Below are 26031 nucleotides of genomic sequence, written 5' to 3' on the forward strand. Positions count from 1 at the left end.
ACACACACGCACGCACATACACAACGTACTCACACGCACACAAGCATCCCAAATACACTCTTTCACAAGACACATATATACACATACAACACAAGCCCCAGCTCAGGCCGAGGGGCACTGGCTACTTTCGCACCTACACGCCTTGCCAGGTGGAACCCGTCAGTCCATTTTCCCGATCAGCTTACCTGGTAGCCTCCACAGGATCCGAAGCTAGGGAGCTCGGCTAGACCCAAGCGGGTTTGTACCAGGAATGAGAGACACGGAGAGAAAGAGACAGAGAGATGGGGGGAGGGGGAGAGAGAGGGAGAGGGGAGAAAGAGAAAGAGAGAGGGAGAGAGAGGACGAGGAGAACGAGCGAACAAGCGAGGGTGGCGAGTCCAAGCTTCTAGAGACGCCTGGCCGCTGCTGCTGCTGCTGCTGCGGCGGCGGCGGCGGCGGCGGAGGCGCGGGGAGGGTGGGGAGCTCCCCAGTTCGTCTCTTCCCCGAGTCCGTCCATCTTTGCAGAAGGAGTGCGCCTACCACCACCTGGATGTTCCCCTATAAATCCCCTGGCAAATAATAAATGGACTAATAATAACAAGGTATGAAGTTCTTTTTATAGAAAAAAAAAGGAGAGAATTGAAACTAAATGCGGCGGGGAGACAAGCATTTGATAAGAGGATAATTGAGGCGACAGCAGCGTATAATTAGAGGATAATTTATGCTATATCCACTTTTATTCCACCTCCCAAAATAAACCCAGTCCATAATCATTACAGGGAAATTGTTCGGAATTGTGCGGCTCCCATTCGAACCAAGTGCCGCAGTTAATCACGGCTCCTGATTACAGCCCTAATTGCCTCCTTCCCCCAAGTAAAAATAACTGCAAACAATAAGTGGCGCGCGCGGCTCCAGTTTTGCCATTAACGATGTTGATGATAAAATACAATCAATCGGAATTGGGATTTGAGGCTCGGCGAGGACGCGTCTGGACGGGGCTGGGGACGGACCGGCCGGGCTGGGGCCGGGCCTGGGGCCGCGACTGGGGCAAGGACAGGAACAGAAGGAGACCGGGACCGCGACTGGGGCAAAGACGAGAAGAGGCCGCAACAGGGACAGCAATGGGGAAAGAGACAGGCGTGGGCCCGGCCAGGCCCAGGCCAGAGCCAGGACAGTGGCTCTCGCCTCGGCTCCACTCGGCCCCTCTAGGCTCGGGAGGGGAAGATGGGAGGGAAGGAGCCAGTGGAGGGCATTTGTAATCAGCATTGCCAAACCACTAACCACACGGATCATTTGCATATATTTGAAAGCATTACAGCGGCTTCTGTTTTCAATAGGAAAAAATGCATTAGTGTCAGGCTTGCATGGGGCGCTGGGGACGCGAGGAGGGGCTCTGTGCCGAGGCCTCTCCCCAACGTGAGGGAGCTTGTGATTTCTGCTGTTTGTTTGTTTTGATCCCTTGGAGGAGGGTGGGGAATGGTCTGCAAACCCAGAACTCGTCCACTTCAGCCAGGATTCTGCCTGCTTGGCTGCCGGGCCACCCTGGGCTCTGGGGGTTCCCTTTCCTCGCTCCTCAGGCTGCGGGAGAGGCCATCTGAGGCGGCTATGGCTTGGAGGAGAGGATGGGAGCAACATGAAGGCCTGGGGCCGGGGGCCAGGGATCCCTGAGACCGGGAGGCCGAGCCTTGCTGAACATCTACTCTCGACTGAGGGAGGGCGGGGGTTGAGGCGGGCGGGCTAAGGAAGCTAGCAAGGCCCTCGGCCGGGGAGGGGCGAGGCCAGGGAGTGGCCCGTTTCTATTCTTTCTTTCGCGCGGGTCTGCGGGGCTGAGTAAGGGCGCTGGCGCGGGCCGAGGCGCAGGGGCTCGGCGGCGCCATGCCAGCATCCGCCGAGGGTAGCGGAGCGCCCCACACCGAGGTGCGCCCATGGGCAGCTCTCTTGCTGGCGCTGGGCTGGCGGAAGGTAGGCTAAGAACTCCGAGGCACAGGCACCAGTAGAAGCCGTGCGCTTGTGACGTCAGGGGTTGAATGACCAATGGGAAGGCGCTGCCCTTTGGAGACAAACCATTCGACTCGTGGCGTCTGCATGAAGTCTGATAGCAGAAGCGCAACTTTCGCAGAATCCACCTTAAAATCTCTGCCTTAAACGGCACCAGCCCCCGAAAAGCCAAGGGGGGAAACGGGGGAGCGCAGGCCCCCTCCCCCTCGCCTCTGCGCTCCTCTGCCAGCCCTCCCCCTCCTCTCTGCTAGTTAACAAGGCCCCGCTCACTAGATCTCTTTCTATTAAAAAAAAATCGAGGGGAGCGAGAGAAAGGGAGAGAGGGGGAGAGAGAGGGGGAGAGAGGGGGGAGAGAGAAGGAGAGAGAGGAGAGAGGAAAGGAGCGAGCGAGTGAGCGAGCGAGCGGAGGCCAGAGCACAGGAGAGAGCACCGGAGAGAGGCCGAGCGGGGCTGAGGCCCAGGGAGGGCGAGGCAGAGGGAGAGCACTCCGCGCCCGGCGGCCGCGGCCGCCGCCCCCCAACCTCCCATCTGCAAGGATCCCCGCGCGAAGGTGGCTGGAGAGGCTAGAGCAACGAGCGCCGCCGCTGCCGCCGCTGCCGCCGCCGCCGCCGCCGCCGCCGCCGCCCGGGGGGGCCGGGCCCAGGCCGAGGCGGCCGCTGCCGGGGAGGACAGCGCTCCCTCCGGCCGCCAAAGTTTTCATGATGACCATGACCGCGATGGCTGATGGCTTGGACGCCCAGGACTCGTCCAAATCTGCCTTCATGGAGTTCGGGCAGCAGCAGCAGCAGCAGCAGCCCCCGCCGCCGCAGGCACCCCCGCAGGCGCCCCCACCGCCGCAGCCGCAGCCCCCGCCGCCGCCGCCGCCGCCTCCCCCTGTGCCCGGGCAGCCGCACTCGGCCGCGCAGCAGCCGCCGAACTCGCCGGCCATGGCGGGCGCCCACTACCCGCTGCACTGCCTCCATTCCGCGGCGGCTGCGGCAGCGGCGGCTGCGGCGGCCGCGGGCTCCCACCACCACCATCACCACCATCACCATCATCAACACCACGGCGCGCCCTACTCCTCGGCGGCTGGCGGCGGCGGCGGGGGCGGCGGGGGCGGCGGAGGCGCCTACAGCCACCGCTCACTGGCCGCCGCCTACCCCTATATGAGCCACTCGCAACACAGCCCCTACCTCCAGGCCTACCATAACAGCGGCTCGGCCGGCCCGACGCGGCCCGACGACCCAGGTGAGCCCGGCTCCCAGGACGCCTCCCCGAGTCTTTCCGTCTGCCTGCCCCGTCCGCCTCCTGCCCGCTTGCCCTGCCTGCCTTCCTGCCCACCTACCTGCTTGCCTACCTGCTTGCCTGCCTGTCTGCCCTGCTGTCTGCGGCCTTTCGGGCTGCGGGCCTTCCCTATCCCCTTTCTCTCCTGCTCTCCCGTGATGTCGCCTCTGGCCTCTTTCCAGTTCCAGCCTGTCACTGAATCGCTCCAGGCTTCTCTCGGGCAGTTCGGTCTCATCCGCACTCCTTCGGTCGCCGAGGGTAAACCGGTGTTTGTGAGTGAACTCCGGACCCAGGCAGGGGCTTGTGTGCTTCTAGGCTCTGTCCAGGCACACACACTCACACACTGACACAGTACCAGTTTGGCCCCGGGGCCCCCATTCGGCTCTCGCCAGACCTTTTGTCTTCTTACCCTACCTGCTTCTCTGCCTCGGTTGTCGCCTGCGGTCCCGCTGCCACCGCCTCTACCTAGGGAAGGGGCTTCCCACAGAGCACCAGACCAGGCTGCTATGCGGGCCCGAGAGCCACTATGATAGTTTAGCTCGCCGGTGGAGCCCAGCCGCCAGACTTGTTGTCCTCGAACAACAAGAAGGGAAGGAACGCGGTGGGGAGGGTATTCTGGCCCAATTCTTATGCCAGGCCGCAGAGGGGGAAGGTTCCCACGGGCTTGTTGACAGTCTGTCCCCACGTCGATTCTCAAACCCGGAGGTCGGGCAACTCTACAGAGTCTTTGTTAGCCCCTGAGGGTAGGGAGGCAGGCTAGCAGTCTGGCCCGAAATGTTTCTGAGTCGGCTAGAGGCCGGGCTCCGTCAGTTAGTCAAACAATCCTACCCCCTCTCAGCTTCTCACCGCAGCCGGGCCGCACCTAGGGATCTAGGGAAGCCCCCCTAAACGACTGGGGGGAGGGTGTGTCTGTGTTTTTGGAGTCCAGGCGGGTGCTGAGTCTTCTGCTGGCCTAAGCACACAATTCGATGAGACCAAGCAGAATCCCCCTGGTAGCTCCCAGACACCAAACACCAGCCTGGGGGTGGGGACGTAGGTAGGAAGGCAGTGAGGGAAAGTAACCTTGCCCGAATCTTCTCAGCTGTGTATCTGAGCAGACAGCGCCCTTCTGCCTCTCTCGCGCCTTCCCTCCCCCCCCTGCTGCGGCCTGGATATCAGACCCCCGACACTTCTCCAGCCCAGCCTTCGTTTCACCCCTGAGGGCTCGGCAGTGGGTAGCACCCGGGCTCTCCGGCAGCCGACAAAAAGACTGGAGCTTTGCCACCCCGACTGTGGCTCGGGGAGACCTCGGGGAGGGAGAGCGAAGTCCCTGGGGATGTCCCGCACTGGTTCTCGCTGATCACTCCCAAGGGTCGCTCCCACCGACTCCCTTTGATTACAGATCAACAGAAAACCACGGTCATTGAAAACGGGGAGATCCGGTTCAACGGCAAAGGGAAGAAAATTCGGAAGCCTCGGACCATTTACTCGAGTCTGCAGCTGCAGGCTCTGAACCACCGCTTCCAGCAGACCCAGTACCTGGCGCTGCCCGAGCGAGCTGAACTCGCAGCTTCCCTGGGCCTGACTCAAACCCAGGTAATTCTGCCCCAGGAAGTCCTTGCCCGCCTGCCGGCGGCCTTCTAGTTGAACACTGGTTGGGGAGGGGGTGTGGCTGGGGCCGGTGAATACGGCCTCACCGCTGGGCCTCGCGGCTGGGGGTGCAGGGGAAGATTTGCAGGGTGTGGACAAATCGAAGAGCGTTGGAGGGAGATCCTGGGCTGGCCTGGCCTCCTGTGCACCCTCCCACCCCATCCGCTACCAGCGTCCGAGCCCTCACAGCCGCCTCCCACCGCCTACCCCGTGCGGCGAGATTTGACTGAGCTAGGTTAGTGGATTTGCAGTGGAGAGCCTGGATAGAAAGAAAGGCAAGGATGGCTCCCGAGATGGAGCAGAGGGAAGGCGGGCAGGAGGCCTGAGAAGGCGTCGCTTTGCAACCCGGTAGGAGCAGTCTCAATATGGAGCTAGGAGAGATTAAGTACTCAATCTAGCCAAGCAATGAAGCGAAGCTAAGCAAGCGCCAGGCCCGCTGCAGCTAGGCGGAAGGGCTCAGCTCCAAACCCAAAGAATCCCACCTAGGTGTAGCTACAATCTCCTTTCCGAGAGAGAAAGGCATTGGAGCAGTGGAGTATCTGCTCCGGGGTTCCAGGCAGACGGGGTGCTTCTATTGCACAGTAGGCAAAGAGACTAAAAAAGGGGATCTAATGATTTAAGATGAAAGGACAACTATCCTTGGCCAGGATAGCCAGGGCAAAGGTATCCGGCTGCTGGCGATCTCCAAACTCCTGGGCAGGAGACTTCGGAGACGTCCTCAGAAGGCAAACGGGCCAGCAAGTAAGAAGGGGGCAATGGCGGCTCCATCTGAAAGGGCAGATATCGGGCAGGTCAGCGGGCTCCAGGGGCGGACCCTTAGCGCGATGGTTTGAGGCTTTGCTGAAACCGTGTTAGAAACGCATTGGCCAAAGGCGGACCTTGCGAGTGAACTGCGGCCTCGCCCTGAAGCCAACGACCTAGTCTCTGCCCGAGTTGGCTGCAGCTGCCTGGCCGCCTCACCATTTGTGGGCATTTTCTCTGCTTCGCTTTTGAGACAACGTCAGCTTCTAGAGACTAAGATTGTGTGTGTGTGTGTGTGTGTGTGTGTGTGTGTGTGTGTGTGTGTGCGCGAGGGCGCGCTTACATTTGCATACGTGTTTAGGTATATTGTGATTCTATATGTTGTGTGTATGGTGTAGATGTGTATTGAATTTAAATTTGTATATCTGTCCTTCTATGTGCTGTGTTGGCTGTCAATGTGTACGTGTGTGATTCTATATATTTGTGGGTACATACAAATATTTTTGTGTCTATATATACCTAGACACATATATTCCTATATCACACACACACACTCACTCACTCACCTACATTATATATGTGTATATATAAAGGCCCATTCTCTAGGCCTTGCACCAACTTCTGCGTGTGAAGCAGGGGATCAGAGAGGCCTGGTCTCCTTTCCACCCCCACCTCAGCTTCCCGGGGGGCCTAGGCTTGAGCTCCTTTGCTCAGCATAGTCCTGTCACTCCAGGATGCCCGAACACAGCGTGATCAGAGGCTCCTTAAGTCAGCGAGTGAGTGAAGGATGGATGAATGATGAACCTTTCGGCTGAAGCAAGGCCCTGGCACGCTCATGCACTCACACTCTTACCCACACTGAACCCACGGTACATGTCCTCAATAATGCTCGTCCCCAGAGTCACAGGATCTAACAAGACCAGTTTTGTTAGAGCTCACCATCACGGTTGGGCACTGTGCGCAAACACGCACACGCACTTGGGTGAAGGGAGATTTAAAAGATACTCTGAGAGAAGTGGAGGCTGAGCTGAGGCAGTCTGGCCCCAGAAGGCCCTGCAGCCCACGGGCACCGTGGCTCAGCGCACCGGGCCTGCGCCTCCCCCAACCTTGTTCAGGCTTAGCTGGGACCTGACCTGGAACTTTGGATTTGGACGGGCGGGCTCTGAGAGAGGAGGCCTGGGCCTCTGATCTAGGGCTGGAGGGCTGAGTCCGGCCGCTGCTCTTCACCTCTTGGCTGACTCCTGCATTTTACTTCCAGGTGAAGATCTGGTTTCAGAACAAACGCTCCAAGTTCAAGAAGTTGCTAAAACAGGGCAGCAATCCTCACGAGAGCGAGCCCCTGGCGGGTTCAGCGGCTCTGTCTCCGCGCTCGCCGGCCCTGCCTCCCGTGTGGGACGTTTCTGCTTCAGCCAAGGGAGTCAATATGCCCCCCAGCAGCTACATGCCGGGCTACTCTCCCTGGTACTCTTCTCCACACCAAGACACGATGCAGAGACCGCAGATGATGTGACCCCGAGGCGCTCGCCTTGAGCTGGCAAAGGAGCCATCCTCGCCAGGGCCGGGAAGCTCCCTGCCCTGGGTCCCCAAACCAAGCGGTGCCAGGCAAGCGGGGCCAGGAGGGGACCAGGAGGCCGGTTGGGTTTTCTGCTTTGCTTTTCTCCCTCCCTCCCCCCGTCTCCCCTACAGAACAGCCTAGCTGCAGTGGCTGGAGCTTTGGGGAGAGCTCCAGCTCTCCACACTTCTCCATGAGGATTCTCGGTTCCCAGGGACTCCCACGTGGTCAGTTTGGGGCAGCCCGATGGGGCCTGCCGGCAGAATCTTGTTCCAGACTTTCTAGCCCATTGGAGAGAGCGCCTTTCTCTACCACGCCCAGGCTTTCACTGGTTTCGGGAGTTTAGAAACCGACCCCAGATGAATGAGGAGAAAGAAGCTGCTTACACTCCTCCTGCGGGTGGATTTTGCCAATCCCGGACAGGCGACAGCAACTTCCCTCTCCCCGCCCTCCTCCCCCCTATCCCTGCCTGGAGGGAGATGCTTTGAGCCTGTCGGTCCCATTGGAGGGGGCCGGTGAGGGGGAAGCTGCATGTTGTGCTCCAAGTGGGCTGAGCAGGAACACGGACAGACAGAGCCCACTGTCCATCCTCAGCCCCTGCTTCCCTGGTCCCCGTCCCCTGCCACCTTCTCCAAGCCCTGAACTCGGGAGGAAAGACAGAGGACAGCGCACCAACACCTCCTGCCGACCCATGACTTGGCAAGGCTCAGTCAGTAAAGTGGCTGCCGACGACCCCTATTTACGGAGCAGCTCGTTGGACGCTTAGAACGAGAAACTTTCTGTTTATATTGTTGAATTTTAGCTGTACAGAGACTTTGTATGTTTTTGTCTTCTTTCATATATGGAGTAAAAGCCACAAAATGCCGCTGAGTTCTCTCTCCCTGTCTCTGTCTCTATCTCTGTCTGTATCTCTCTCTCTCTCTCTCTCTCTCTCTCTCTCTCTCTCTCTCTCTCTCTCTCTCTCTCTCTCTCTCTTCCCCCTCCTTCCCTCACCCTCCCTCCCTCCGTCTCTCTTCCTTCTTCCCCCACCCCGCCCCCATACTCTATTTTCTTCCACTTAAAAAAAAAAAGACCTCCCCAATAAGGGATGAAAGTTCTTTCTATAAAAACCAGGCCCCTGGAAAAGGGACATTGTGGGGACCACTCTCCTTTCTCGGAACTGCTTCACAATGAATCGTGGTGTCTTGGTGACTAGCCTTCCCTTCCCCCCTTTTCTTCTTCCTTCACTTGCTTCTCCTGTCCCTCATCGCTTTCTACCTTTGAAATTCAAGAGACATACTTAGGTCAATCTCCAGGGATATGATTGTGTCTTAACACAGAAATGGAAAGGAGCAAAGAGGTGGCCGTCCCCCTCCTCAGACCCTGCTTTCTCCCCTCGTCCCTCCCCCAAACACCCACTTGCAGGCTTGTTTCAGAAACAAGCTTTTTGCGTCTTTAAAGCTAAACTCCGGGACCCACGAATTGGCTCAAGTTATGTCTCCACCATCCCGGGCCCGAGGGCCCTTGACCACTAGGTAGCAGGCCAGGATGAGTCGGGGCTCTTTGGGGGTCCTGAACAGAGGGGTGGGAAGCCCTTAAGGCAAGGGCACTGTAAAGGCCTCGGTCTGCAGAGCCGGCCGCCAGCCCCATACTGCGAGAATGAATGGCTACTGCAGCTCTGGGCGGCCTGCAAACCCTGAGCCTTGAATGCCGGGCGCCATTGATCAGGAGTCAATGGGCCGTTCGCTCTCTCCCAGGCTCCCCCCAGGCTAATGACAACCGCCGCCGCCGCCGCCGCTGCCGCGCAAAAGGACAGTCCCTATAATTAGGCACAAAGCAAAGACTACTTACCCAGAGACCCGCTCCCTTTTTGTTGAGGAACTTCCCCGCGCAGTCAGGCTTCAGAATGGTTTTAAACCGATCAGTCTCGTCATTTTCTACCCTTCGCATTGTTCCATTAGGAAAACTGTTTTCTTTTCTTTTCCCCCCTTCCCACTGCGAAACTTTGGGCTGTGCGCTCCCCAGGATCACGGCGGAACAAAGCCTCCAGCTGCAGTGCCATCCAATTTGAGGCAGACATTGGGGACAATTTAAGGGTTTTATCCACAAGAAGGTTTTTTTTCCATTCTCTTAAATGCAGCCATAATTAGAGTAATTTTTCATGTAGCCCGCTGATTACAGCGTTTTTACCGTCAAAGATAATTACCTGTAATTTCCCCCCACTTTTAATACTAAAAAGCCATCTTTATTTAGATTCAGGAACAGGAAAGGCGAAACAAAAGAGGGAAATTATTCTGTTATTCATACACAAATTGCAGAGACGTAGGACCTAAAATTGAAAATTAACCAAAATTATAATGCTGAAAAGAATGGAAGAGGCTGCAGAAGTACAGCTGCTAGTGGGCTTTTACTGAATTATTCAAATTACGTTCAAGAGAAAGCTAGCTACCATACATGAAACCAACGGGAGACCCGTGCCAAACCACTGTGAGTGCCTGGCATCCTGGACCCCAGAGAGCTCCTAGGAGCTTGGAAGACCTGGTGCTTTGAAACCTTTCCTCCCTCTTTCCTCCCTCCCTTCCTCCCTTTCCTCCTTCCTTTCTTCCTTTCCTCCCTCCTTCTTTCTTTCCTTCCTTCCCTCTTTCCTTCTTTCCCTGCCTTCCTCTCCTTCCTCAATCTTTTTTTTCTTTCTTTGATTTCTTGCTTCCTTCCTCCTCCCTTCTTTTCTTCTTCCCTCTCTCCTTCCTTCCCCAAAGTCTTATGTAGTGGTTACTGCTCCTTTGGGTTGGGATCACTGGGGGTGGGAGGAATCTGTCTTCTAGGGGTCTGCAATCTCAACCCAAGAACAGAGTTGAACCGGCCCTGGACTCCTTGAACCTCATGAGTTATGCAGAATGAATAGACTCCTTCCGAAGCCCTTGACTGTGAGGTCCAGGATGGGTAAGAGAAGTGTGTAAGCATCACCTTTCCTGGTACCCAGAGGCAGTGGCCCTGACTGGGGCTAGTTGAGAGAAGACCTTCAGGGCTCCAACTGCAGGTCTCTCTTTAAAAAGCTGATGGGGTTGTGTGGGAAGGAAAGCAGGGCCTCCCCTCCTGCTAGCCAAAGTCCCTGACCATTTCATTGTCTTTTGACACAGCTCATTCACCAAGGTTCAGCGTCCAAGGAGAGCTCTTCCTCTTGAATAGAGAAGGGCAGGACATATTGGCTTCCACGAGCTCTCCAGCTCTCCGATTTCTTTCACTTTGAGAGCCGTCAACTGGAGCCAAGGAGAGAGGCCCTGAGCTCCGGGAAACAGCGGCATCTATGGACAGCCGGGAGCAGCTCTCTCAACCTCCACTTAGCCCTGGAGGGAGACACCTTTGCTGTGGTCTGGGGCAGGGCATTGACAGGAAGGTCGTCCCATCTAAAAAACCAACTTTCAGCTTTCTTTCTGTCCCTCTAGCAGGCCCTAAGCAACTCCCAGAGAGCTAGGGGCAGGCTAGCATGGGAAGCACGCCAAAGAAATGGATGTTTCTTAGGAACAGCCCTGCACCCGCAGCCAGCTCGGAGACCCAAGTCAAGCTGCATCAATGAGAGGAACTCAGACAGAGGTCACCAGCCTTTAGGGACATTTTCAGGCACAGGATGGAAAAAGCAGCTCCAGAAGTCTTGCAGGCGTGACCCTCTGGAGCACCTACAGCATGCAGCCCAGACAGAACCGTGTGTAGGCCAGGGCAACAGCCTTGGCATGGCCAGACTGAGAAATCCCATATCTGTCTTCGGAGCTCAGACTATCACTCAGGGCCTGCAAGGTCACGGAACCGCAGCATTTTCCGGGGCTCCACTACCCGCATGCACCAGAAGCCAACAAATATATCATCCGTCCATTGATCAAGTGTATACAGTAAAGGCGAGAAAGAAAAAAGGTGTATATATGGGTGAACTGGGAAGGCAGACAAGCAGAAAGACAAAGAGAACAAGACAGAGACAGAATTGGAGAATAGAGACAAAGAGAGACCGAAGGCTGACACAGACAGACAAAAAAGAGACAAGAGACAATGAGAGAGAGAGAGAGAGAGAGAGAGAGAGAGAGAGAGAGAGAGAGAGAGAGAGAGAGAGAGAGAGAGAGAGAGTGTCTGGGTTTCCTGAGTATCCATCTTGAGCAGAGGGTCCGGCCTTCCTTGCCTCCACGATCTCTGCCTCAGTGTCCCCATCCCATTCTCCACCCCCACCCCCCACCCCCGCCCACTACTCCAACTTCTGTCTTGCAGGGCCGAGATTGGGAGCGGAGGCCTGGGAGCTCGATCGAAAGCCCTTTGGCCGTGGAGGCTCCAGAGGCCGAGCCCTCCACTCCCAAGGCTCCGAGATAATGGAACAAAGCAGCTACTGAGGCAGGCTGGAAGGACGCGAGAAGGGCGCACTTACCCCCGGGGCCAGAGCTTGCAGCACTTACGCGCCGCGGCTCGGGGTCGCTAGCGCTGAGCTGGCCCGAAGAGCCGAGCAAGCTCGGCTGCGGCTCCTCCGGGCGCAGCTCTAGCTCCCTCCGTCCTCGGTTGAGTGAGCACAGCCAGGTGTGAACTTGTTCGCACAGCCCAGCACCTCTTATATCGCCAGCGAAATTAGCGGTTATTACTGTCACTGTTTAGTGATGGTTAGCTTGATAAAAACACACACACACACACACTGCTGTAATCAGGACCTGGTGCATCTTTGCAAATTACAGATAATTGGAAACGTCCAGATTATGATAATAGCATCCTAATCCAGCCCGCGAGGTAATGATTCCGGAGTGGTACATGGGAAACTGTCCAGTAGGGCCAATTCAGCCATTGTTGACACCCTCGCTTTGCTCCACAAATGGGTTGCTGAGAGGCTGCTCACGGCTGCCGCCGGGTTCTTCTCATTCCCTGGGCACTAGGGGAGGCCCGGAACGGGGGAGGGGGTTGAGGAAGGAGCCGCGCCCGCCCAGGGGAAAGGAGGGGGCCGGTGGCGGGCAAAGCCAACCGCGAGGACAAAGGGCTGTGGGATTCCCACAAGGAAATAGCAAACCCGAAGGGGAGCAAGGAACCTAAGGGGAGAAGGGGCCGGCCTTAGTCCCGGGCTCCCGGACTCGCTCTCAGAATCTCTGATGACTCCTTGGTTCTGCCCTGACCGTCGAGCTCTCGGCTTCTTTCCTGGGCTCCCAGGATCCTTCCGTGAAGCGAAGGAAAGCAGTCCTGGCTGTGCAGCACTCTCCCCCACACCCACTCCAGGCCCTCCCCACACAGTCAGTTGGCCTCTATTCCGCTTCTCGCTCTGGTCTTCCCAGTAGCCTCTCTGTCCCCTCCAGCCCTTCGGGACTTTCAAAGCAGAAGGCTTCCCTATGCCCACCCCAGACCTTAGACTCTCTGGTCATAATCAGACGCCGCGCCAGGACCTTTTCGGAAATGTCTTTGTGGCCTCTGTGGAGTTGTCAGCGGCTTCGGCAGGTGTGCATCAGAGGAATTCTGCCAATCTGCACACCTCCTCGAGCCCCTTCTTCGCTCACCTTTTTTCAGGCCCATAGGTCCTGAAAGGCCAGAGTAGAAAAATAAGGTTGTCGCTAAGGTAGAATCTGAACAGAACACAGAGCACTGTGGGGTTGGCTGGCTGCCCTGTACCTACTGCCCTGCCTTCGGGGGCTCCTCAGCCAAGCACCCTGCGGTGCTCAGCTAGGACAGTCTGGGGCTCTGATCTCCGGGAAAGTTGAAAGCTCTTCCCTGGGCCTAGTTCAGGCAGAGCTCCCGAGCGCATTCTCGGAGTTGGCTAGCCATGTTTCACCTCTCACTGCGCACCTCCCGCTCTCTAGCAAAGGCCCAGTGGTCCGCGTCCCTCCCCCCCCCCAACACAGCAGACTCTACAGCTTGTCCCCTTGAGCTGGGGAGGGGGCGGCAGATTTAAAATAGATCTCAAGTGCCAACTATTTGCCTTTGCCATCTCACACCTGTGGTGTATTTCTGGGACTTCTGCTATTCTAGGGACTGTGCCCCCGAATAATCTGGGAGGGAGGCTCGGCTGAGGACTGACACTGAGGCTGGAGATGGCTGCACCTGGGACTGAGGAAGCTGGCCTCTCTGGGGCTGCAAAGACCGGGACTGCATTTCAGGGCTTTAGCGAAATCCAGGCTTCATGTGCGGCTTGGACACCAGAAAAGAATTGTCTCCGGAAGCTCAAAGTCGCTCCCCCATCTCCTTACCCCCTCCCCCGCCGGCCAAAGCTCGACGTAAATCAGAAGCTCTGGAGAACAAAGGCCCAGATCACTGCCAGATCGGGGCTCCTCCCCAGGCCTCGGCCAATGCCATCCTCGGCCAGCCCGTGGCCATCCTCGTCACCCTGCTCCGGACTAGCCTGGACAGCAGCTCCTCACTTTCCGGGGAGGGCCTCCCGGATGATTGAGATATTCTTCCCCCTCTTCCTCCTCCTTCCTCCCCTCCCTCTTCTCCCTATCTCTCTCTCCCTGTTCCATCCCCTCCCTCCACTTCTTTCCTTTACCTTCCTCTCCCTCTCCCTCTCCCTCGTGCTTCCTTACTCGTCCTCCCCCCTCCTCTCTCCTCCACTCCTCTCACCCTCCCCTCCCTCTCTTCTCATACCCCTCAAACCTTCTCCTCCCTTTCCTTTCTCTTCCCTCCCTCTTCTTGCTCTTCCTTTTCTCTCTCTTCCTTCCCCTTCTTGCTTTCCCTCCTTCTCTCTTCCTCCTTTCCTCTTCCTCTGTGTCTCCTTCCCTCCCTCCCTCTCCCCCCTCCCTCTCTCTTTCCCTTCATCTCCTTCACCTTTCCTCCTCCTCCCTCCCTCTTTCTCTCCCTCCTTCACTTCTCTTCTCCCTCCCTCTTCCTTTTTTTTCCCTTTCCTCCTTTTCCTTATCTCCCTCATTTCCCCATTGACAGAAGCAAGAGACAGACTTTGTGTAGCCCACTAGCAGGGCCTCGAAACCCTCAGATTAAGCTATGGAGAGGTAGGGGTAAGAAAGTTATTTTGGAAAGACATTAGAGAAAGATCATGTAGTGGTCTTCCCTTCCCCCCCCCCACTGCTTAGCAAGCCTCTAACCCTGTTGGACCTGAGGGAGGGGTGGTCAATGAATTGGGACTGCCGGTGTCAAGGTCATGCTTGGTCACTGAGATCCCCATCTCAGGAGCTACTTGCTTGGGGAATGGAGGGGAGATCAGGGCTGGAAGCAGGCTCAACTTTCTCCAATCCATTAGGTGCCTTTATTCCACTCTAAGGATCTCTCCTTCAGTCCAAGCCAAGTGACCTTTACTAAGGCCAAGTGACCTTGGCTAGGCCTAAAGTTATGTGTGTAGGCAAGGGAAACTGCATAGCGCCCTACACAGCCTCCCCTCCCTTACCGTAGATACAAGTCCATGTGGGTATAGATACTAGAGCCCTGGAGTATTGACAGCCAGAAGCCCTGGGCCAGTAGATTGAAATGGGAAAAGGGGTGCTTTCCGTAGAAGGGAAGGTCAGGGCCCAGCTTGGGCTCTCTGATTTAGTGGGTGACCTTCAAGGCAGCTGGCTGGAAGTTGTTGCCAAAGGGGAATCTCTTGGGATCAGAGAGACCAGAGGAGTTGAGCTGGCATCTGAGGCTGTGGGCTAAGTGGGGTGGGGGTGGGGGAAGTGCTGTTTTGGGAGGGTTGGAATTGGGGTAAGGGTGGGAGAGTGGGAGGAGAAGGGAAAGAAAAGGCAGATACAGTGGGCCCTTCGTTTTGAGACTGGAAGCATGTTTGACAGGATATGCGAATATGTGTATATGTTGGGGGGGGAGGCTGACAAACAGAGATGAAGAGAGAGAGACAGAGAGAGTGAGAGACAGATGCAGACAGACAGAAACAGAAATAGAGAGACACAGTGAGAGAAATAAAGAGGGAGAGAGACTGACAGACTAACAGAGACAGAGGGATGGAAGAACAGAAACAGAGACAGACAAACAAAAACAGAGAGGCAGAGAGACAGATTGAGGCAAAGGTAAGTAGCAGTGCAACAAGGGGGTGGGTGGCATCTGTTAAAGGTTCTTTTCCCAGGGGCAAGGTCTGTGCCAAGCAGAATGAATCTGTATCTCTGTGGAATGGCTCTCCAGGGGTGGATGGGAGCCCCGACATGAAGGCGGGTGGGAGGGAGGGAGCGAGTCCCAGGGCAGCGGCAGAGGCCAGGGTTGGGGGCTGTGCGTGTGGGTCTGTGCTTCAGGCCCTGTGGCTCAGCCCTGGAGCCGCCTGGCACCCGCAGGAATGCGGCTCCTCTCAGCTCCCTGGGCTGCCCCCGTCTCCATTCAGAGGGAGCAGTGGCGGAGGGGTGGGGAGGGCGGGGGCGGGGCGGGGAGGAGGGAAGAAGAATGAAGAGCAGAAAGAGAAAAGAAGCCGAAATAAGTCCAGCCCAACCCAGCCCAGCTGGGGAGGAAGGAACAAAGGTAGTTCATCTGATCCCTCCCAACAAGATTTGGGGTATCGGAGCTAATCTTGCTCCAACCAGATCGGCTCTGTGGGGCTCAGCTTGGTTCCTCCCGGTTCGCTTCCTGCACCCCCTTTTCAGTGAAAGAAGCCTGAGGAAGCTCTGCGCTTAGGGGAGAAGGTGAGGGGGGACCTTTCTGCCCGCCCCCCAAGCCTTCTGCACAGTAGGCTTGAAAGGGGAGCAGCACAGTCTGGGCCGGGGGAATTGCACCCCCTCCCGGCGGGGGTCATACCAGGAGTCCCACCCACCCTGCAGCCGCAGATTAGGGGCAGCTAACGACATAACTGGGTTTTTCCTCCCCCTCACATCGTACCATCAACCTCAACATACACAGTGTGCGCTGGAGACCAAAACCCCTTCAGACCAGAAGGGAGGAGAAGAGATAATGAAAGATCGAGAGAGACACGAGAAACCGAAAGAAACAAAGAAGAAACACAAACACAGAAAGACTGATGAGGAGGAAGTAAAAGACACAGAGACAGAGACAGAGACGGAGAGAACGAGACAGAACTCCATAGACCAGGGTCGGGGAGCGAAGCCACATCCTGGCGATATTTTGGGAAGCTGGCTTTGCTGCCATCGGGTTATTTTTATGTCTCGTTGCTGGAGACTCCAGGGGCCCCAGGTCCTCGCGGAGAAGTCTCATTGTCCCTGCTGTCTCGGGGAACCGGTCTCCTGGCGCTTCTGCTGGGGTATTTTTGTCCACCACTCGTGGACCGTGCCAAAGAAATGGGAAGAAAGGGAACTACAGGAATAAGAGAAGAAAAACAAAGCAAACTCAAAGGGAGCGCACCAACCCCCAAACCAGCAGAGTCACGAAGGAACCCTTTGGACCCTTCCCCGGAGTTCAAGTGCCCAGGTGGCCTGGCTCGGAGCTGGCTGGCCACGCGATTGGGCAGCTCCCGGGAAGCCGCGGGCCCCTCAGCTCTCTCTCTCTCCCGGTCACCGGAGGTCTCCCTCCCAGCAGCAGCCAGCAGCGCCCTAGCTTGAGCTAAGAAATGCACCCCTCTCCTGCCCCTCCCCCTTTCTTTGTGCCTCGGAAGAGCCCAGAGCAGAGGGAGTTCAGCCTAAGTCTAAGAGGAGGAGGAGAAGGGGAGGCTAGAAGGCAGAAGGGGAGGTTGAGTGTGTGGAGGGCAGGGATGGGGACGGTGATGAAAAATCTGGTGTCCAAAGCCAGAAACGGAAAGTGGTTGGTCACATCAATAAGTGCAAGGCTTGGAGAGCTGTGCGTCCCACGCGGGACCACCCACACCATCGCACCCACGCACACTTGTAGCAGATAACAACAGGGCCCGTGTAGACTTCAGGTGCTCAGCCAGCCCTGAGAGAAAAATGGAGTTCCACCTGCTCTGTGTGCCATAGTAATTCCCTTGTCCTTCCTCATTGTCACGGGGGGGGGGGTGACAGCCTTCGTCCTTCTTCCTCCCGCTCACGGAGTGTCCCAGAGTCAGGCCCGAATCTGGCTCTGTCCAGAACATCATCGGGTCACTTGGCTCCAGGGAACATAGGAGGGGGCTGCTCCCGATGGACCCTGGGCAACGGGGGATGGCTGAGAGTCAAGGTAGAAGTTGGCCCTCAGGTTTTGCAAATGGACATCTGTGAAACTGTGCTGCCTGGGCCCCCAGGCTTCCTGCACTCCGCCCTAAGCTGCTACAAGGCCCGATGTCCAGGCCAGCTAATAATACGCTTAACTTAAAAAAAAAAGGCAAAACGAAACAAAACTAGATAAAATCAAACCAAATCCCAATTCGAGAGTCTCGCAGCCTCTACTTAAACCAGGTTGGTCCAGGAAGCAAAGTTGAGAGAGCCTGGGTCAGGAGGTGGCCCTGCAGGCAGAGAGGTAGAGCTGGCAGCAAGACTTAAATGTTGAGCAAGTAGGAGGTGAGGGCTTTGGCACTTGGGCTCATCACCATCAAGGCCGAAGTCAGTCTTTTAGGCCCTGCTTTTCCAGTTCCCATCAGGGCTGGGGATGTTTCAAGCTCTAATCCTAACCGCCACCACCACCACCAACAGCCATCAAGCAACCTACCAAACAATCAACCAAGGACAGCTACCCTTTGCCAGCCCTTGCCATCCAGGGACTGGCTGGCTTCCTCAGAGCCAGCTCTGAATCCTTGAATTTACAGCTCCGAGTTTCTTTTGCTAACAGGGAAACAGGAGGCAAAATAGGAAACAGCTGGTGCCAGGCCCAGGTAGAGACTGGGAAATGTCTGAGCCATCTCTGTAGACTGTGCAATAGGGAGAATCACACCTAGTGACAGAAAAACAAATAAAGGCCGACAGGCAGGCAGACAGATAAAGACAGACAAAGACAGACAAAGAGATAGACAACAAATAAAGATGACAGACAAGCAGACAGACAAAGCCCAACAGAAAGACAGACAGACACAGAGGTGAAGGGGGAGACAGGGCCAGGGCCCAGACTGACCCCAGGCTTTGTTTTAGTTTCTGGCTTTGGGGGATCTGCTTTGCCAAGGCACTAGACAAGCTCCAAGCTTCCTTTCCTGTAACAAAGGAGTTATGAAAGAAAGAGATTTAAATGCTACCCATATTATTCTGCCCTCAATAATGACACTCTGAAGCACCCTGATTGAATTGTCTAGCTGTCCAGTGCCACACCAGAGCTGTGAATTAGGGGAAATGCTGCTCTCATCGTTGGAAATGAAGGTCATTCTAGCACTGAAGGTCTCCCAAACATCCCCCCTCAGACACCCAGCTTCATCCTCTGGGCACTGCCTGGGAAACTGGCCTAAAACTGACACCAGGAGAGACAGGGGCACTGGGCAAAGCTGCCTTTCCCATTGTCTGAAAGAGCTCCTGCAAAGTACTGTTATTAATATTACCAGTAATGTAACAATTAAAATGTAATTAAAACACTCAAAATGTTTGAGACCTCTTATCTCTTATTCCTCCTCCTCCTCCTCTTCTTCCTCTTCTCCCTCTCCTCCTCCTCCTCCTCCTCCTCCTCCTCCTCCTCCTCCTTCTTCTTCTTCTTCTTCTTCTTCTTCTTCTTCTTCTTCTTCTTCTTCTTTTCCTCCTCCTCCTCCTCTTTCTCCTCCTCCTCCTCTTCCCAGGCAGAGCCAAAGTAGACCCTCATTTTTATTCTTTGCTTTGCTCTCCAGCTTGCTTGGGGCCCAGTGTAATCTGCCTAACTGCTCTGGTTACTGCTACCACTGCTGCTCTCATTGTGCTGAGTTCCGAATTCCGGAGGCTCGCCCCACTGGAGGGGCCTAGGGTTGGGGTAGGGGTAGAGAATTACAGCTTCCGAACTTCTCTTCATCAGAGCTAGTTCGAGGTTAAGCTCGACAAGATCCGCCAGTATCTTGTGGCCAGATCCATAAACCCCAGTAAGCCTCTCTCTCTGCTTGTACGTGTTATGTGGCAGAAATAAAAACCATGGTCCATTGTTCCAGTGAAGTTATAGACAGTGGAGCCTATGTCCTATACACCACACAAATCGCCGTGTTCCAGGACCCAAATGAGCCAGGTGCTTCCCAGGGGCCCTTCCAGGTCTCTCAGAGATTCCCCCCAACGGCTTTCATGAAGCATCTCCAGACAATTATCTGAAAGTCAGAAAGAATATCTCCCCAGACATTCTGTATTCATGGTGGAAATAATTTTATTTGTCCAGAATATACAGTTTAATTCCTCTATCTACACCTATTTACATGGTTAAAATAACATTGAAAAAAGTCTTTTGAAAAGTTGAGGTCATAGATTTCAAGGCACCATTGATAGTGTCCACGGATGCGCAAAAAGTTCGTCTATAAAAAAGGGGGAGGGGGTCCTTTGAAATGCAATAACTTACATGCACAAGCTTTACACGCGAATCTGGGTCTCCGGTTGTTGGTTTTTAAACACTTCCCCACACGCATTCCTTTCATTAATATTCCTAAAACAGCAAAATATGGGAGTCCGGGCAACAGAGGCAGAGCGCAAGCGGCTGGCGCGAGGGCAAGGGGCTGCGCCCACTCCTGTCTCTCTAGTAAAGCGTCCCGGAGGTGAGCGCCAGCGGATGCTGTAGGGAGCCGTGCGGCTGGAGGTGGGAATTGAGGGAACCGGCCCCAGGGTACCAGGACGCCGAGTTCTCCAGGTAGCTTGAGGCAGGGGACGGATTGGAAGCTGGAGGGTGGCCGTGAGGGTGGTGGCCAAGAGAGCGAGCTGCTGCCCCGCTACCCGGAGGCTCCCACACAGCTGGAGATTGGGGAGAGTTACATGCCATGGGGTCACTGGAGCTGGGGCTGTGCTCCGGCGGCATCTCCCCGTTCTTCATGATCTTCTTAATCTTGGACCTTTTGTTCTGAAACCAGATTTTAACCTGAGAGGGGGAACAAATGCAGCGATTACGAGAATAGTCTGGGAGGGGGGGTTTGAGCGGCCTGAGGTCTGTGGTGACCTCTGGCTAAATGACCCCCGCCGCGCCTTCCTTCGCTGTCGCGGTTGGGCCAGCCAGGGCGGCACGCTTCCCCTCTGCCCCCACTCACACTCCAGTCCCCGAGCCTCCTTCCTCATACGAACCAGAGCCCGCATCATACAAAGCTAGGGGCTGTGAACCAGAGCGATTCGTGTTATTCCTCGCCTCTCTCCTTTTCTCCCGGTCTTTTTTCCTCTCCCTGGCTTTGGTAGCTCCAGGACACCTGGCTCAGTAGGGCTACTTCTGGCGCTCGACCCGGGTTCCACTTCTTTCCCGGGTGCGCCAGCTACCCGGCTTGGGCAAACGCTAGAGACCAGACACCTAGAAGCTCCCCGATCCCTCGCCGCCTCTCTTCAAGCCAGGCAGCCCTTCCTGCTTATTCCCGAGGTTCTCCCTCCCACCCACGTCCCAGGAGTAGGAAAAGGAGCAAAGGAACAAAAGAGGGGGAAACGGCCTCTTTTCTCCTGGTGGCCGCTGGTTGTGGGTAGGTGTATGTCCGTGTGCGTGGTAGGTAGAGGGGGCGGAGAGAGTGGAAATCGGTTTGCAGGAAGTCACCAAGATGACCTTTAAGAGGGGACAGGAAAGGAGAAAACAGGCGCCTAGAGGCTGCGCAGAGTCAATTTTGCGGCCTCGAAAGCCCCAGGAAAAGAGAACCGACAGGACGACAGCTGGGCAGGCAGGTAGTCAGGAGGCAGACTATCAGTAGGAGAGGGGAGCAAGAGGGCGGATGGACAAGAGGCCATGTGGGCCGACGGACAGAGCTGCCTCTGTCCAGCCACGGGCTCGGGGGCTCGAGGGACCTTCGTGGCCTTTACACTAGGAGGGCAGAGGGAAGGGCGCTGTTAGGAGACGAGATGAACCCCAAGACCCCAAGACCCTCACGCTCCTCCTGCTCCCAGGGAAGCCCGACTAGCACCAGAGCTGGGTGGTTCTTTTGTTTCTGCCTACACAGTGTGGGCCCCCAAGGCCCCCGTCCCGGGCTACCCGGCTGCCCAAGTCCTACCCCCGCTCCAAGGAAAGAGGACCCATCGGTTTAGAGCTGGAGTGGGGGGCCGCCAGCTCTGGGATGAGCACCTACCAGCACGTACCACCTCACTGCAAAGGCCTGGGGAGCCAGAAGTAAGAGGGGCCCGGAGGTGCCTGCCAATTGAGAACTGGTAGGGTGCATCGCCTGGGCTCTCACTGCTCAACTCAGAAGCCAGAGCTCTGAATGTAGGTAGGGACTGGGGGAACGGGGGGCGGTGGGAGGGAGAGCGATGGCTCCAGGTCAGGATCCCTGGCTAGGGAGCCCAACGGGCTTCTGGCTTTACCTGTGTCTGCGTGAGGCCCAAAGAAGCCGCCAGTTCGGCGCGTTCGGGCAGGGCGAGGTATTGGGTCTTCTGAAACCGCCTCTGCAGGGCAGCCAGCTGAAAACTGGAGTAAATCGTCCGGGGTTTGCGAACCTTCTTGGGCTTGCCATTCACCATCCTCACCTCGGGCTCTGCAGCGTCTTTGTCTAAACCGTCAAAAACAGAGCGGGTTAGGGCCCCGCTGAGGAAGTAGGCAGCTTCCTGCCCGCATGCCTGGCCTCACCTTCCAGAGACTGGAGCTAATAGGGCGCTGCAGGGCCCCGCCAAAGTCCCCTGGAGCCCAGAGTCCAGGGTTTTCTTCCCAACAATACTCTCCCTCCTTTACTCCACATTCTTTCTCCTCTCTAAGTGGCAGAAAGGCCAGGTCAGGTCAGATAGATTTCGGACTGGCCTGCCTCCTCTGTCTGTTCAACCCGGCTGCTTTCTCTGGGTATCGTGAGCCTTGCCCACCTCCTGCACCGCGTTCTTTTGGGGACTATTTTCGCCTCCTCCTTCCCTCACGTGGCGGGGACGGACAGAGTAGAGCCGGTCACTGTATGCGACGGGTCCAGAACTTGGTGTGGACTCTGCCGCCGCCCACCGTCCTCGGAGCCCACACTCGCTGACCCAGAGGCCGCGAGCCGAGGTCTACCAAGTTCACAGAGCCGCAAGCAAGCACGCGGGGCTCCTTCCTCTGAGCTGAGCTGCCCCAGACAGAGGGCTGATTATCCCAGGCCCATAATCTCCCTGCAGATCGGCTAGGACACAGATGCGTCTGGTTTCTTTTACAAATAGACTTAATAAGCCCTTGGCAAAAAAAAAGAAAAAAGAAAAAAAGAAAAAAAGTGGGGGGTGTCGTTCATTTAATGAACGAAACAGAGAGACAGTGGAAGAAACCAAGCCTGGCCGGCTCCTCGGCTCTGAGTAAAGGGAAGCAAAAAGCAGGGGTTGGGGAGGAGCAGGACAGACAAACGTGCGGAGCCACAGACAGCGCGCGAGCTGCAGAGAAGATTGAGAGCCTTCGTAAGAAAAGGAAAATGCGGGAAGGCCGAGAAAAAAAAAACCTCCAGGGCGTCTTGCGATCTGCCGAGCATTAAACACCAGTAAAGAAGAGAGAGGGGTGGGGAGAAGGAATTGAGAGACAAAGAGCCCTCTCTATGGCAAGAAGCATCCCTACGGCAACAGTCCCTCCCGCCCCCCAGAAACGATTTTATCAGAGACCTCATTTCCCAACTTGGTGAGACTTCAGAGAAATAACTCTTGTGTTGTGTGCCGTGTGTGTGTGTATTTGTGTGGTGTATGTGTGGTATATGCACTCAGCACAGCTCCTGGTTGGGAGGAGGTGCTGGAGGCCGAGAGAAGGCTGTGGTTTGCTTCTGCCAGCTAAGGGATGCTAATATTAGAAGGATTATTCATATACTGAGGGTGGGAAGAGCTCAAAGCCCATCAGAAAAACCTCCCCACAAAGACCCCCCACTTCTGACTGCTGAGCCGCCGCCGCCGCCCAAGCTCCGGAGCCCGCAAGTTCTGAAACCAGCCTGGGAGGGAGGAAAGGAGTGTGTGTGTGTGTGTGTGTGTGTGTGTGTGTGTGTGTATTTCTCTGTGTGTAGGGGGGAGGTGGTCGAGAGGAGAGAACACACTAACATTACCTACTCGGCCACGCACACACACACCACAGATGGTTAGATGGCTTCTGCAAATGCTGAGCTGAAAAAGTCAACTGCGTTCTCGGAGCTCCTGCGCCCGAGTAACTGACTTCGCTCAGCAGATGCAGTCTGACGCGCCTCGGGCGCAGGCGGAGAGTGCTGGGCACCCACAGCTGCCCTCATACTGGCCCAGGGCCTAGCTGGTTTTCTCCTCTGAGCTCAGTGCCCCAAGCCCAGCAACATTTTTCCCCGCTCCCCCCTCCCACCACCAGTCTTCTTTACTGAATCTTGCCGGCATTGGGATTCTTTCTGCCCAAGTCATCTCTTGAGCCCCTGCCGGCAGCTGTGAAGCGGCGACCCTCCAAGCTGGGCTAGCCCAGAAAGTGGGGGTCTAACCACAAATAGAGGCAACCTACAACCAGAAGACCTTGGACCTTTTTCGATTTATCTGTTGGCTGCCCCTTCCTCGTCTGTCACCCCCTTTGCTCCGAGGGGAGCAACCCCCTCTCTCCTCTCAGTTCTTTCTTCGTCCACCTCGTGTTCCCCTGAGCTCTCTCTACCTCTCTCTTGGTTCCCTCCCCAGCCCCCGCCCGTTCCAAGGCTCTCCACCCGGCCTGGCCCGGTCCTCACCTGGCTGGCCCGAGGAGCTCTGTGACCGACCATAAGCCCCGCTGTACTGGGGATGGTAGGAACTGGTGTAGCCGTAGTCCGCGTACGCTTTGGCGGGGTAGGTGCCGGGCGGCGGCCCGGCTGCGGCCCCGCTCACGCCATGGTAGGGATACTGGTAAGGATGCAGTGCCTTGCCGTAGGAAGCTGCTGGGGGCGAACAGTAGCCGTGCGGGGCACCCCCCGCCGGGCTGTAATAGTCGGCATCTGTGGCCGAGGATTCTGGCAAAGTGGGCGACTCCTGAGACGGGTGATGCATGGCTGCGGCCGTCTGAAAAGGAGCGGGGAACTCACTGGAGCGGATGCTGGGACCCCTCCGGTCAAACACCCCGGTCATAGTTCAGTGGCGGAGGCAGACACCCAGGCAGTGGAAGTGGCTGTGGCTGCGGGGGCGGAGGCTCCGGGCTTCTCTGGAAGAGGAGGAGGCGGCAGTGGCGGAGGCTCGAGTTCGCTCTTGGGGCTGCTTCGGTCTAAGCAGACATGGCTGTGGGAGAGGAGGAGACAGAGAAGGAGGAGGCAGAGGAGGAGGCGGGGGTACTGGAGAGGGAGGAGGAAGAGGAGGAGGCAGGAGAGCAGGAGGAGGAGGAGGAGGCGGGAGTGCAGAAGGGGGAGGAGGAGGAGGAGGAAGATGAGGAAGAAAAGGAGGAGGAGGAAGAAAAGAGGCGGCGGCGGCAGCGAGGAGGCTGGGAGCCTCCGAGTCTCGGGCTCGGGTAGACTGCTGGCGGGACGCAGCCTAACCTTGGTTAAATCCTTAATTGAGCGCTTACGCACAGCGGGGTGGATCGGGTTCCATTGGCCAGAGCCGTCGGGAGCAGCGACACTCGAACTCACCCAACTCGTTCAGCTCCTTGACAAAGCTGGGCTTAAAAAAAAAGTGGTGTGTGTGTGTGTGTGTGTGTGTGTGTGTGTGTGTGTGTGTGTGTGTGAGAGAGAGAGAGAGAGAGAGAGAGAGAGAGAGAGAGAGAGAGAGAGTAGAGTCTGTGTGATACGGAGTGTGGGATGGAGGAGGGTTCCCAGAGGGACCTCGCAGGAGCTCCCTCCTTCCCTGCCCTAGCATTTGACCCACTCGGCAAGACACACTCGGACACACGGAGAAAGACTCAGACACTTACTGGAACACAAGCACACATATGCGCACTTTCTCGCATTGACACCATCTTGAAGGAAGGCTGGCTCCGGGTTCGAGGGCGCCAGTGCCCTGGGGAGCAGGGAGCCTTGACAAGGGGTGGGGACGAAGCTTGGGGTCTGGCGTGGGGCAGACCAGGCAGAGAGAAGCAGAGTTCTTCATTTCTCGAAGAGAGGTTGGTCAATGGGGATCGTCAAATTGGGGAATTTCAAATTCGGGGAAGCTAGATGAAGCATTTCCTTCTCCGAGACACATCTGGCTAAGAGGCCCTCACTGAGCTGTGGGTGGGTGCACACCAGGGCACGCACCTCCGCACGGAATCACATCACGCAGGGGCACACACATCACACACTCTGGGCCGCACTGGGACATAAGCGGCTCCTTAAGCTTTCCCAGTCCATGGATTTAAGTCCAGTGAAGAACTCCCCCACCCCAAAGCTAGGCTTGGCGGAGCTATCTTTGCAGGAGTCTGTTCCTCTTTTCCCCCTCTTCCTCTTGCTTCATGTCCCCCTTCTCTCTCCCTGGCTCACCGAGCTCCAACAATCCTAAAAGTTCTGAAGCCGTGGACCGTTCAACCTGGTCTCTGGTACTTCCATTTGCACCAAGAGAAAACGTGGAGGAAACCAAAGCCGGCGCCAGCCGGCCAAGCTGTGAGAGGGAGCTCGAGGAAAGTCGCTCCATCCCTCCTTCTGTGTCCAGGCGCCACAGCGGCCTCACTGTAGCCTTAGGCCCTGGGTCCTTCCATTTCTACAATCCAGGAGAAGACCCTGGGAATGCCTCGTCTCTCGGTCTGTAGGCCCTGGCCTCGTTGTTCCATCATCTTCTTAACTGTCCCTGAATATTGCCGCTACCGCCGCAACCCATCACCTTCCCGCCTGCCAGTTCCTTTCTTAACACGAGAGAGAGAGAGAGAGAGAGAGAGAGAGAGAGAGAGAGAGAGAGAGAGAGAGAGAGAGAGACACAGACAGACAGACAGACAGACAGACAGACAGACAGACAGACAGAGACAGAGACAGAGACAGACAGAGAAACAGAGAAAGCGAGAAGAAAAACAGAGAGAGAGAGATTTAAAAGGGATTTCGGACCTATCTCGGGTTAGGCTGCGCTTTCAAAGTCTCAGAAATCACCTTCCTTTTTTCCATCTCCCTCTGCCCCAAGAAGCAGGGCCGGGAGTTGAAGATACATGGAGTACATTTTTCGCAGCTTCTCCGACAGGCGGGAACCCTTTTCCAGAAGGACTGTCCACTTTAGGCCAGTGTGTGCTCGGGGTCT

The 26031-nt window shown here is 56.4% G+C and overlaps 2 protein-coding genes across 2 annotated transcripts; one reads left to right on the forward strand and one right to left on the reverse strand.

Annotated features, from left to right (window-relative positions):
- Positions 1-2589: 2589 nt before the first annotated feature.
- DLX6 (distal-less homeobox 6) lies at positions 2590-8023 on the forward strand. Its single transcript, XM_020999961.2, has 3 exons — positions 2590-3204; positions 4622-4815; positions 6869-8023. The coding sequence occupies exons 1-3, from the start codon at positions 2676-2678 to the stop codon at positions 7118-7120; spliced, it is 975 nt and encodes a 324-aa protein (XP_020855620.1). The 5' UTR covers positions 2590-2675; the 3' UTR covers positions 7121-8023.
- An 11189-nt stretch (positions 8024-19212) lies between these two features.
- Positions 19213-24161, reverse strand: DLX5 (distal-less homeobox 5). The gene is made up of 3 exons (XM_021000099.2): positions 23598-24161; positions 21304-21488; positions 19213-19897 (listed from the first exon to the last, which is right to left on the reverse strand). Exons 1-3 carry the CDS (start codon positions 23968-23970, stop codon positions 19562-19564), a joined length of 894 nt encoding a protein of 297 aa, XP_020855758.1. The 5' UTR covers positions 23971-24161; the 3' UTR covers positions 19213-19561.
- Positions 24162-26031: the final 1870 nt, after the last annotated feature.

Source organism: Phascolarctos cinereus, unplaced genomic scaffold (assembly GCF_003287225.1).
Source record: "Phascolarctos cinereus isolate Bilbo 61053 unplaced genomic scaffold, phaCin_HiC Scaffold_1;HRSCAF=81, whole genome shotgun sequence".
In the NCBI taxonomy this organism is placed as follows: Eukaryota; Metazoa; Chordata; class Mammalia; order Diprotodontia; family Phascolarctidae; genus Phascolarctos; species Phascolarctos cinereus.